The 13529-nt window shown below is 44.4% G+C and overlaps 1 protein-coding gene across 1 annotated transcript in view; it reads left to right on the forward strand.

Annotated features, from left to right (window-relative positions):
- SLC9A2 (solute carrier family 9 member A2) overlaps window positions 1-13529 on the forward strand; it is a 91398-nt gene that overhangs the window by 57827 nt on the left and 20042 nt on the right. Inside the window, exons 6-7 of the mRNA XM_002691185.7 lie at window positions 9214-9303; window positions 9919-9989. Coding sequence (XP_002691231.3) covers window positions 9214-9303; window positions 9919-9989 — 161 coding nt within the window. The remainder of the gene's footprint in view (window positions 1-9213; window positions 9304-9918; window positions 9990-13529) is intronic.

Raw genomic sequence — 13529 nt, forward strand, 5'->3', positions numbered from 1 at the left:
TTGCAAGTTTACCAACCTCTTTAGGTTAATCATCTGAGCGACTTTCACTTTGGGCTTCCCTGGTGGCTCATCTGATAAAGGATCCGCCAACAATGCAGGAGACCTGGGTTCAATCCCTGGGTTGGGAAGATCCCCTGGAGAAGGGAATGGCTACCCACTCTAGTCTTCTGGCCTGGAGAATTCTATGGACTATATAGAATATATAGTCCGTGGGGTCACAAAGAGTCGGACGTGACTGAGCAACTTTCACTTTATGTTAATCATCCAGCTCTTAAGAGATTCTATTTTGTGGATATTCATTTAGAAAGTCAGAGAGGGAAATGGCAAGCCACTCTAGTATTCTTGCCCAGAGAATCCCATGGACAGAGGAGTCTGGTAGGCTACAGTCCATGGGGTCACAAAGAGTCAGACACCACTGAGTGACTAACACACACACATTTAGAAAATATGCCCAGGGCTCCTGCTGTTTGCCAGACAGAGCTCTGGGCTTTTAGAATCCAAGAATGAGCAAAATATCCAGAAATATCCCCAACCCTGTGGTGGTTCTATTCCAGTGAAAGTCAATCTGGTAGTTGAGGCAATGAGAGTCTGTGAGAAGGTGAAAGATGCTGGACTGTAAGAAACAGTAGGGTCTTCCCTGGTGGTGGTGGCTCAGTGGTAAAGAGTCTGTTAACGAAGGAGACACAGGTTGGATCCCTGATCCAGGAAGAGCCCACATGCCACAGAGCAGTGAAGCCCATGTGCCACAACTGTTAAGCCTGTGCTCCAGAGCCTGGGAGCCACAACTACTGAGGCCACGTGCCACGACTGCTGAAGTCTGAATGCCCTGAAGCCTGTGCTCCACAACAAGAGATGACCCTGCATTGCGAAGCCCGTACACTGGAACTAGAGAATAGCTCCCAGTCACCGCAACTAGAGAAGGCCCATGCAAGTAGCAAAGACCCAGTGCAGTAAAAAATAATAATAATTAAAAAAAAAAAAAGAAACAGTGGGGCTCAGGCCAGGGGAGCGGGGAGCAGGGTTATAATTCTCGACTGAATAGTCATAGAAGGCAACAATGAAAAACGTGGTATTTGAATAAAGGTTTGCAGGAGGTAAAGGGATTAGCTAAGCTGAAGGACATTCCAGGCAAAGGGGGCTAAAGACAAAGATCTGAAGGCAGTGTGGTCATGGCCCACGTGGCTGGAGGGGAGTGCAGTGTGGGACACAGGAGGTGAGGGAGGGTCTGGGGTCCTGGGTCATGTGGGGTCAGGCGGGCCACTGTCAGGACATGGGCTCTTCTCCAGGTGAAATGGAAGCAGCATGGGAAGTTTGGTGCTGCTGTGGGTGTGCTTCACTTTGTAAGAGCATCCCACGGGCCGCTGTGGGGAGGGACAGTGAGGATGAGCAGTATGGTAGGGAATGGGGTGGGGGGCAGTGCAGCCGGTCAGCAGACAAAGCAGGAGGATGGCAGCCAGGTGGCGAAAGGGCTGGGGTCCTGGTTCCACCTGACTTCTGAAGGTGGAACCTGCAGGACCCCCGATGGGTTCAGTGTGGGGTGTCAGGAAAAGGAGCCGGGAGGGACCGAACTATACAGACTGACTGGCCCCACATGAGAAGAGGCGGGCTGTGGGTGGCGCGGTGGGAGGGGTTGGGGGCTGTGAGACCTGCGGGTGGGGGTGATGAACAGGAGGGTGCGGTACCTGAGCCTGGAGTCCAGGAAGGAGCTGGGTCAGCAGCACAGGGCTGGGATCCACAGCTGGGAAGCTGGAAGTGATCACCAAGGGGATGAAAATCCATTGAGGAAACCAAGAGAGGACCGGTACCTGGGCTTTGGGGCAGCCCAACCTTAAGACCCTGGGAGGAGACGAGGCAGGTGAGGAGGCCAGGGAAGTGTGATGAGTGACACTCACCGTAAGAACACAGGAGATGTTTTGTTTGATTTTTTTAAAAAGTATTTTGTTTGCCAGGTAGTCACGGAATGCTTTCTAGGTGCCTGACTCAGATGTAAGCACCTTTGATGTTAGCTCTTTAAATCCCCATAACTGTTCTAAGGCACACACTATGGGAGGAAGCACTGTCCTTGCTCCCATTTCATAGACAGGGAAGCTGAGGCACTGAAGCCCAGGTGAAGACCTTCCCCCAGGTTTACACAGCCAGGAAAGGGTGGCTCACGGGGGTCGAGAGCAGTTTGGTCTTAACTCTAAAAAAAGTGCCTGCGAGACTTCTCTGGTGGTTCAGTGGTAAAGACTCTTGGCTTCCAGTACAGGACATGTGGGTTCCATCCCTGGTCAGTGAGTTAAGATCCTACCTGCCTCATGGCCAAAAAAAAAACCAAAGCATAAAACAGAAACAATATTGTAACGGATTCATAAAGACTTTAAAAATGGTCCATGTTAAAAAAAAAATCCTTAAAAATAAAGCAATGAAGTACCTGCTAGAGTGGCCAGTGCAGAGTGAGTGTGTTGTATGTCCTGCATTTCTTCTCCTTCTGGTTACCTCTCCATGTAGCGGTTCATCCTTCACTCACTCATACCTGCCAACACTGTGGACGGTAGTTTGTTCAGGCTAAGGAATCCTGGGGAGGACGGGAAGAGGAAGCCTGGGGAGATCCTTCCCCGAGTGGAGAAATGGCCACTGTCCCCCAAGGTCCTTGTCACCAGCATCTTTGCCATGCAGAGCCTTCCAGTGACTTCTTCCTTGTTGTGTTGGGCATGGGAAAGATTGAGGGCAGGAGCAGAAGGGGACGACAGAGGATGGGATGGTTGGATGGCATCACCGACTTGATGGACATGGGTTTGGGTGGACTCCGGGAGTTGGTGATGGACAGGGAGGCCTGGCGTGCTGCGGTTCGTGGGGTCGCAAAGAGTCGAACACGACTGAGCGACTGAACTGAACTGAAACTGAGACAGGGGCTATCCTGGGTGCACGATCTCATTTCATCCTCCAGACAAGCCCTGGTGAAGGAGACCAGTGGTTCCCCCAGCTGAGGAAGCTGAGGCTCAGAGAGGGAGAGTGAGCTGATCAGGGCACAGGTTGGTGAGTGATGGAAGCTGGGGGTGAGCCAGGGACCCTGTCTCCAGAGACAGGCTCAGAACCTTGGGGTTCTGCTGACCCCCAAGAGAAGACAGTCTTTACCAGGTTATGGTTAGGTATAGTTCAGTTGATTAACATACTAATTGAGTTCAGACATCTGGGTTTGGTTAGAGCTCCTGTCCTAAATGCAGGGAGACAGCATGGAGCCTCTGGGTGGAGAGAAGCAGAGACCCTGTCTCCATCTGCTCACACTGTGTTTACAGGAACCTTGGCACAAGCATCCAAGTAGCTGCTCTCAGAGTAGCGGGGAGATGATGCTGTGAAATGAATCCATTTTTTAAAAATTATTTTTAGTTGGAGGGTGACTGCTTTACAATATTGCATCATTTTCTGCTATATATCAACATGAATCAGCTATCAGTATATGTATATCCCCTCCCTCTAGAGCCTTCCTCCCACCTCCCACCCTATCCCACCCCTCTAGGTTGTCACAGAGCTCTGGGTTTGAGCTCCCTGCATCATACAGCAAATTCCCACCGGCTATCTATTTAAATACGGTAATATATATTGCATCCATGCGTGTAACTTTTTGTTTTATATCAGAGTGTAGTTGAGTAACAGTGTTGTGCTAGTTTCAGGTGTGCAGCAAAGTGATTCAGTTATACACGTAATTCTTCTTTTCTAAACGATGCTTAATATTACATAACAGCCTAAGTAGGAAAATAATTTGAAAAAGAAAGTGAATCCATTTTGCCTTGAGCGTTTTAGTGTTGCAACAGCAGCTTAGGGCAGAGTGGTTGAGGGGGCAGGTCAGACCAAGGGTGTCACTCTCCTCCTCTTCCCAAGCCTGCTGCTCTGTCCTTACGCCCCACCGGAAGCCCTGGCCAGGCTGAGTCAATCCTCCGGACTTCTCTCCACACTCTCAGAGCTCAAGGTGTCATGTCTGAGTCTCAAATACAAAAATAGAACCGTGTCAGTCTAGAGCAACTAGCAGCCGGGTCATTTGGAGATGAATCCATCAGCTCTTATTATCTACACAAATATCCACAGTGTAATAACAGCCCCCTGCCCCAACACCATGGGTGAGGCTTTGTAAAATGAAATAAAAAAGGCTGAATAAAAAGATGTAACCCGAGAGAGGACACACAAAATGCAAGCTCAGAGTTTAGATACTATTGAATAGGTCGGACAGATGGAGAATTGCCCTTCTACAATCAGAACAGACATCAGTAGGAAAAAGAAGAATGTTACAATAAATTTATACTATTGACTCTTTGAATGTGTGTACATAGGTGGTTAATATAAGGTATTATTACTCAGTCTTGGTATTTTGGATTTTTTCGAATTGGAGCTCAACCAAAAGATGCAAGTGAGGCTTTGATTCCTCATGTTAGAAGACTGAGCATCCACTTTGAATGAACACCATGTATATCAGCAGTTAACACTGATTAAGAAAGTTTTTAATGTGTCAAGTTAAAAAAGAGCAGTGTGTCCGTAAATAAGTTCATTGTGGGACTGATAAATTGGGCGTTTAGAATTAACATATAAACACTACTATGTATATAAAAATAAGATAATCAATAAGGAACTACTCAACACAGGAACTCAGTACTCTGTAATAACCTATATGGGAAAAGAATCTGAAAAAGAATAGATACATGTAAATGTATAATGGGAACACTTTGCTGTATACCCAAAAATAGCACAGCATTGTAAATCAACTGTATTGTGCTGTGCTCAGCCGTATCTGACTCTTTGAGGCTTCATGGACTGCCAGGCTCCTCTGTCCATGCGATTGTCCAGGCAAGAATACTGGAGTGGGTTGCCTTTACCTTCTCCCGAGGATCTTCCTGACCCAGGGATTGAACCCAAATTGCAACCAGACTCTTTACCATCTGACCCAGAACATTGAATGAGTAAACAATTCTGATTGCTCGTGTGAATACACTCAGTTTCATTTAAATGAGGTTGGTAATGACATAGACAATATAACCTGTCTCTCTGGTTTTCAAATGATCATCCAGATTGAGAAGAGCTGGAGCCCAGTAGTGGAAAGTGCAGGTTTTGGAGTAAAGCTGTTCTGGGTCGGTGTTCTAACAGCCTCCATGAGCCTCTGTTTGCTTTGCTGTAAGATCTGAATCATGGAACCTCCCTCCCAAGCAATACGGAGGAAATATGTATGTAAACACAATATCTGATGCCAGTGTTCAACCTGGGGATTTTCTCTGTCTTCATCATAACATTAAGTAAAATGATATTAAAAAAAAAAAAAGGAAAACTCAACTCCTTTCAATGTATTTTAGAGCCCAATAATTATTATTCAGTTAGTCCTTAGAATTATAGAGCAGATTGTCACAATTCTGCGAATTCATTCAGTTATTAACTAGAAGTCCATAAAGGAGCATGGTTGACAGGAATTGCAAGAATGGAGCCTCATTTTGCCTCCATAGTAGACTGGTTTCATAACCAGCTGTTAAGACATTGTCTGGAACTGTGAGGTACCTGGATTTGCAAGTTCACAGGCTCCTCCTTGAACACTTTTATGATTGTCACCCTACTTACCTCATCCTAAAATGGGGTAAGTAGGATTTATTTATTATTCTAAAATAAATACTGTATGCACAACTGTATTTATGAATCTCTCTGATCAAACTTGGAATGTGAGAAAGCCTTATACAGGATAGCATGATAATAATATTTTTTAATGAATGAAAACAGTTTCTTCAAGTTCTGAAAGTTTTCTGCAAACCCAAAGAATGTACCTTATTTAATCAGACAGCAGTTCCTTTTTCTTTCCCACTTTGCTGGGAGGAGAAGAGTGAGGGTTTGAGGGTGGGCAGAAAGCAGAGATGGCACGTGTGTGCATGCTAAGTCACTTCAGTCATGTCCAACTCTTTGTGACCCCATGGACTGTAGCCCGCCAGCCTCCTCTGTCCATGGGATTCTCCAGGCAAGAATACTGGAGTGGGCTGCTATTTCCTCCTCCGGGGGTCTCCCCACCCAGGGATCAAAATCCTGTCTCCTTTGTCTCCTGCTTTGGCAGGCGGTTTCTTTACCACTAGAGACGTCTGGGAAGCCCAGGGGAAAAATAAACCTCACTGAGCTGATATGTTCCCTGGGGCCACTGCGTAACCATTCCTCTCTGCCAGGCCTGGCTCTAGGGTGTTGTGTTTATTGCAACAAAGCTGCGTGAAAGTATGAAAATTTAACTTATGCTTTGTAAATATGTCTTTCAGTGGTTTGTTGGAAAACGAAGGGATTTCTTTATTTGTTAACCCACATGGCTAGACATAAAATGAACATACACAAATTCATCCCATTTGGTAATTAAAAAAGAAAACATAAACACCTACAGAAGACTAATGAAAAATAGAGACTGTATATAAAACTAGAATATGTGTGCTAAGTGCATGCTAAATTGATTCAGTTGTGTCCGATTTTTGTGACCTTATGGACTGTAGCCTGCCAGGCTCCTGTAGCCCATCAGACCTGGGTTGGATCCCTGGGTTGGGAAGATCCCCTGGAGAAGGAAAAGGCTACCCACTCCAGTATACTGGCCTGGAGAATTCCATCAACAACAGTCCATGGGGTCGCAAAGAGTCAGACACGACTGAGTGACTTTCACTTTCACTTTGAACTGCAAGATCAAATCAGCCCATCCTAAAGGAAATCAACCTTGAATATTCATTGGAAGGGCTGATGCTGAAGCGTGAAGCTCTAATACTTTGGCCACCTGCTGTGAAGAACCAACTCATTGGAAAAGACCTTGATGCTGGGAAAGATTGAGGGCAAGAGGAGAAGGGGCCCACAGAGGATGAGATGGTTGGATGGCATCACCGACTCAATGGACGTGAATTTGAGCAAACTTTGGGAGATAGTGAAGGACAGGGAGGCCTGGCGTGCTGTGATTCATGGGGTCGCAAAGAGTCACGACTGAGTGACTGAACTGAACTGAACTGAATGACAGGGAAGCACTCTAGGCTTGGTGTGCTGCAGTCCACGGAATCCAAATGCGATGGACACGACTTAGCGACTGAACGACAACAACAATCAGCTATACTCCAATATAAAATAAAAAATAAAGTTAGGGAGTGAGAAAAAAGACAGTGTCAATGTTCCATTGCATCTCATCAGTACATTATTGTTATAAATGTAAGACACTGCCTTATTAGCTGAATGGATACTGGTAGGTAAAAGCATATGAAACAGCACTTTGCATACTGAGAACACACTATATCATTTTATAAATAGCATGGACTTTGTTGATTTTTTTCCCCTAGAGCTATTATTAACCTCGAGGCTTCATGGAATCTGAAACTCATGAAATCACCCATCACTGCAAACCGCGTGCTGATACCTATTTTCAATCACATAAGTTAAAAATGGCAGATTACGTGTTGATTGAAAAATGGTTGTTACCACCTATGTTATTTCAAAGTGGCAGATGGAAATACAGGTAGAACGCAAGGTGTGCCTTATTCCAGGTTTGCTTAAAATCACTCATGCTTCAGAAAATTAAAGCTGAAAAATGCTTGAAGCTGGACTGATGGAACAAAATTAACGACCTCCTTTAAGATATCTGTGTCTCACGGTTTATATTATCAAATGAAAGTGTTAGTTGCAAAGTCATGTCCCACTCTGGGCAACCCTGTGGTCTGTAGCCCGCCAGGCTCCTCCCTCCATGGGATTTCATAGGCAATAATACTGGAGTGGGTAACCATTCCCTTCTCCAGGGGATCTTCCTGACCCAGGGATCGAACCTGGGTCTCCAGCATTGCAGGCAGATTGTTTACTGTCAGAGCCACCAAGGAAAGACTTAAAGATGTGCAGAGAGATGAAATAGCAATCAAATTCGTGTCAGGGAGCATCCCTTAACATATTCACCCCTTCCCCAAGTCCAGTGACCCTGTGAATTCTTCATGCCCAGTGGTAGCAGCCATCTGCCAACCAGGCGAGTAACTTGGGGATCCTCCTTGACCCCACATTCTCACCCCGTCCTTACCCTGGCCTATTTTAGTATCCATATCACATAATTTTAAACATATTAGCTATTTTGGTAGCTGTAAGGTCACCACCATTCTATTTTGTCTGAATTTCTCTGGTTATATTTACTCTTCCAGGTTAATTTTGAACATTTTCTTGACTTCTAAATATTCAAGTTCTGTTTAAAATCATTTGGAACATGTAACTGGAATTGTACTGCATATACATTGAGATAAAATTGTCATCATGATGGTGTTGTATAGTGCTATCTAGGAATTGTGTCTTTTTAAAATTCATATCCTTTAATTACATTTATAGTTCTCTTTGTAAAGGTTTTGTGCATTTCATAAGTAGGATTATGTATTTCATGCATATGCAGAGAGAGTATATAATTATATATATATTTAGTAGAATATTATGTATATAATGGGCTTCCCAGGTGGCTCAGTGGTAAAGAATCTACCAGCCAATGCAGGAGACACAGGTTTGATTCCTGGGTCAGGAATATCCCCAGGAGGAGAAAATGGCAACCCACTCCAGTATTCTTGCCTGGAGAATCCCCATGGGCAGAGGAGCCTGGCGGGCCATGGTCCATGGGGTCACAGATTCGGACACAAGTCAGCACAGCAGCACAAGATCTTGTAAGGTTCAGCTCCAGGGTTACCTTTCCACAGAGCCCCCCTTGACCTGCTCCCTGTGTATCCCTCTCTTCCTGCTTCTACTTTGTTAACTGTTTTGTGTGTATCCTTCTCCTCACAAGACTATGATGTCCTCAAGCTGAGGTTCTTAACTGTCCATCTCTGAGTCCCCGATTCCCAAGCCTCTGACATGGACACGGTAAAAGCTCAATTCAGATTGTTTAACAGATTAATGAATGAATAGTTGAAATGTTTTCTGTGAATAAGACAAGTAGACTATTCCTCTGAACTGGATGAGCCTTTATTATTTCTTAGGATTTTCCTTTTCTTAGAATTCCAGAGCATCACATTTTCAATTTTTTGCATCCTGTCCACATTTTTTTTGTAGTAGCAGCTTTTGGGACATGGCCCTCTGAAAATATGCCAGTTTTTAAAGAGGAAGGAAAAATGAACAAAATGTTACTTATGCTCCGTTAAGTCTTGGGGGCAGGGTATCTTTTGTTGGTTATCAAGTATTAGGAGGTTACAAGTTATTCTTGAATTTTATACGGTTTTCCTCCCCGCTTCTTTTGTGCAGGGAATAACTATCCGACCACTGGTGGAGTTCCTTGATGTTAAGAGGTCCAATAAGAAGCAGCAAGCTGTCAGTGAGGAAATCCATTGTCGGGTAGGTGTTAATGTAGCAGATCAATTTAAGTGGTCACAGGGAAAATTATGGGATTAAGTCAGACAGCTTGACACCATGGTCTCATTTCCTGAAGAAGAGGTAACTGGCAGAGGGTGATGGGGTGTGGGGGGTGGGCTGAGGAAGAGCTGAATTGAGGGTAGAATGAACATAGCCCCCCATGGAGGTTACACACCTGCAGGAATGCAGGGCCAAGGAATCCCCTTTTAGCCCTTACTTCAGCCTGAAATGTTTCTACTGGAAAATTGTGACCATATTTCATAGTTTCCAAAAGTACAAACTATTGTGTTATGAATTCTAATTATCAATATGACAAACATCTCATGAATTTGTTTGAAGATGAATTGTCTTATTTGTTTTCAGTTAAAACTCAAGCAAACCAAAACCAAAAAGTATCAGCATCTTTGAAGTTTAGGCGTGATAGAAGTAGTAGTAGTATTTCTATTAGAATTCTGTAAATTTCTATAGTTATAATTTCTACACACAGAAATAATCACTATCATTTCTATAAGTAGGAATTAATAATTTCGTAAATAGAAACAGAAATGACTGATTTCGGGTAAAAATTAATCAACCAGCTGGCTTTTTCTGTTTTAGTTTTTTGATCACGTGAAGACCGGGATTGAAGATGTTTGTGGTCATTGGGGTCACAACTTTTGGAGAGACAAGTAAGAAGGCTTTAAGTGGCTCTGGATCAGTCTGGGAGCAGGACATACTGACTTGTGTTATTTTTTCAAACTTTCAGATCTTTCCTATTGTGCCATAGTCTGTCCTTTAAGATAAGATTTGGCTCTCATAGAGGCTTAGAACAATAGTAGCTTTAACAAGGTAGCAGCTTATTTCTCTCTTACGTAAGTATCAGGTAGGCAGTGTACGGTTAACAGGTGAATTATGCTCCACTGACTCCTCATGGTCCCAGGACCCTTCCTCCACCAAGAACCTCCATTTCCAAGGTTGCCTTTCAGGCCAAAAGTGGCTACTGCGGCACTAGCTATTACGTGCACATTCCAGGAAGAAAGTCAACAAAGAGACAAAGAATATGTCCTAGCTTCCGCCTAATCAAAGTTATCAGAGGCCTCACTCAGTTCTTCCAGTTGAATCACATGGCCTGGCCTTGCATGACCAGGACTGATTATATGGGCATTTCTCACTGTGGGGGAGGCCAAGGAATGCAGTCTGTTTGGTTTAAAACTGGGGGTTCCATTACTGTCTGTTCTTCCACACATGTTGAGGGGCTTTGTCAAAGGCAGAGCTCCAGAGCACCTGAGGAGATACATAGACTTGCAAAAATAGCAAATATTTTTAAAGTTACACTTCTCTGAAAAATTACGTGCATTTACATAGATGTGTGGGCTTCCCAGGTGGCGCAGAGGTAAAGATCTGTGTGCCAATGGGTTTGATCCCAGGGTTGAGAAGATCCCCTGGAGGAAGAAATGGCAACCCACTCCAGTATTCTTGCCTGAAGAATTCCAGGGACAAAGAAGCCTGGTGGGCTATAGTCCATGGGATCACCAAGAGTTGGACACGACTAAACATGCACACACACACATAAATGTGTATCTCTCTCTATGTATATATAATTTATGTGCTGGTTTAGTCGCTAAGTTGTGTCTGACTCTTGAGACCCCATGACTGTAGCCTGTCAGGCTGCTCTGTCCATGGATTTTCCAAGCAAGGATACTGGAGTGGGTTGCCCTTTCCTTCTCCAGGGGATCTTCCCAACCTAGGTATCAAACCTGGATCTCCTGCATTGCAGGCAGACTCTTTACTGTCTAAGCTAATATATAATTTATATGTAAATATATATATATATATATGTATAAACACACATATATGTGTGTATCAGTTCAGTTCAGTCACTCAGTCGTGTCTGACTCTTTGAGACCCCATGAATCGCAGCACGCCAGGCCTCCCTGTCCATCACCATCTCCCAGAGTTCACTTAAACTCACGTCCATCGAGTTGGTGATGCCATCCAGCCATCTCATCCTCTGTTGTCCCCTTCTCCTCCTGCCCCCAGTCCCTCCCAGCATCAGAGTCTTTTCCAATGAGTCAACTCTTCGCATCAGGTGGCCAAAGTACTGGAGTTTCAGCTTTAGCATCATTCCTTCCAAAGAACACCCAGGGCTGATCTCCTTTAGAATGGACTGGTTGGATCTCCTTGCAGTCCAAGGGACTCTCAAGAGTCTTCTCCAACACCACAGTTCAAAAGCATCAATTCTTCAGTACTCAGCCTTCTTCACAGTCCAACTCTCACAGCCATACATGACCACAGGAAAAACCATATCCTTGACTAGACGGACCTTTGTTGGCAAAGTAATGTCTCTGCTTTTGAATATGCTATCTAGGTTGGTCATAACTTTCCTTCCAAGGAGTAAGCGTTTTTTAATTTCATGGCTGCAGTCACCATCTGCAGTGATTTTGGAGCCCCCAAAAATAAAGTCTGACACTGTTTCCACTGTTTCCCCATCTATTTCCAGTGAAGTGATGGGACCAGATCTTAGTTTTCTGATTGTTGAGCGTTAAGCCAACTTTTTCACTCTCCTCTTTCACTTTCATCAAGAGGCTTTTTAGTTCCTCTTTACTTTCTGCCATAAGGGTGGTGTCATCTGCATATCTGAGGTTATTGATATTTCTCCTGGCGATCTTGATTCCAGCTTGTGCTTCTTCCAGCCCAGCATTTCTCATGATGTACTCTGCATAGAACTTAAATAAACAGGGTGACAATATACAGCCTTAATGTACTCCTTTTCCTATTTGGAACCAGTCTGTTGTTCCATGTCCAGTTGTAACTGTTGCTTCCTGACCTGCATACAGGTTTCTCAGGAGGCAGGTCAGGTGGTCTGGTATTCCCATCTCTTTCAGAATTTTCCACAGTTTATTGTGATTCACACAGTGTGTATACATGTGTGACATTAAAGATTCAGAACCTTTCTCAAGGATCTTATTGCTGAAATGCAAGTGGTACCCTACCAGGCACAATTAGGTGCACCCTTTAACATATACTGAAAAACAGACTTACGGGATCAAGAAATAAGGATTAATTCTAATAGCAGGGTTAGGACCTGTGTGGTACAGAAGCCGCTCCTCTGGGCAGGTGGGAGCTGACTGTGTGTATCTAAGTCAATGCCTTCCACATTGGTGTCTTGACTCAGGTATGGGGGGAGTGAACTAGGGAACTGACAAATGCTACAAATCGTACATGTGTTAAATTTGCTGGCACATCACTGTCTGGGAAAGACTTTTGAAGGAGGGTGTTTCCGCTGGTCCTTGAAGAGAGGCAGACAGGTCCCAAGATATATTTGGTGGATCCCCGTTCAACCTCTTGTCTTTTCTTTCCTAACTTGCAAGCAGATTTCCCCCTCCTTGCAAATTTACATGAAGTTCCCCAACCTACCAATGTACATAATTTAGCATAAGTACATCTTTGAGTGCTTCCTGTTTGCTCACATATTCTGACTTGACAGTGGACCACAGGAGCAATAGAAGCCATAGACTTGGGCCTTTAGAACTTTGCAATATAGTAAAGGCAACTAAGCAGTCACACAGCAAACGGGGGGGTGTGTGTGACATCATTAAGTAATGAGTTACGGAGACTACACGTGCTGGCACAACCTTCACAAGCCTGACCACGTTGTTTGCTAATGTTCAGAGGCCCCTGGACAGAGCCTTCCTTCATAACTAAAGGAAAAATATTTTGTTTGTATGAACAGAGTACTTGATTAGCGAGATGGGAGCACTTAGTAATAAAATAAAGTGAATTAAAATCTGTGTTGTAAAAACATGAAACAAAAGGCCAATTGTCGTGGTGGTATTCACTTTTTTGGAAGCAGGAGGCAGAGCAGAGAACCCTGCTGTAACTCCCTCCATCATCCTGCTTTAGGTCTCTGGATGTCTATGCCAAGCCCATGATACAGGCTTTTCTGCCTCTTGTTCTTTGTTGTTGGCATGAAAGAGAGTCACTCAGTCGTGTCCGACTCTTTGCAACCTCATTGACTGTAGCCTGCCAGGCTCCACTGTCCATGAAATTCTTCAGGCAGGAACACTGGAGTGGGGAGCCATTTCTTTCTCCGAGGGATCTTCCTGACTTAGGGATTGAACCCAGGTCTCCTGCACTGCAGATGGATTCTGTACGTTCTGAGCGACCAGGGCAGCCCCATGCCTTTATCCATCTTCAGCATCCCTTTGAACCCGACCACTTTTATTTCT

The sequence above is a fragment of the Bos taurus genome, chromosome 11 (assembly GCF_002263795.3).
Source record: "Bos taurus isolate L1 Dominette 01449 registration number 42190680 breed Hereford chromosome 11, ARS-UCD2.0, whole genome shotgun sequence".
Classification (NCBI taxonomy): Eukaryota; Metazoa; Chordata; class Mammalia; order Artiodactyla; family Bovidae; genus Bos; species Bos taurus.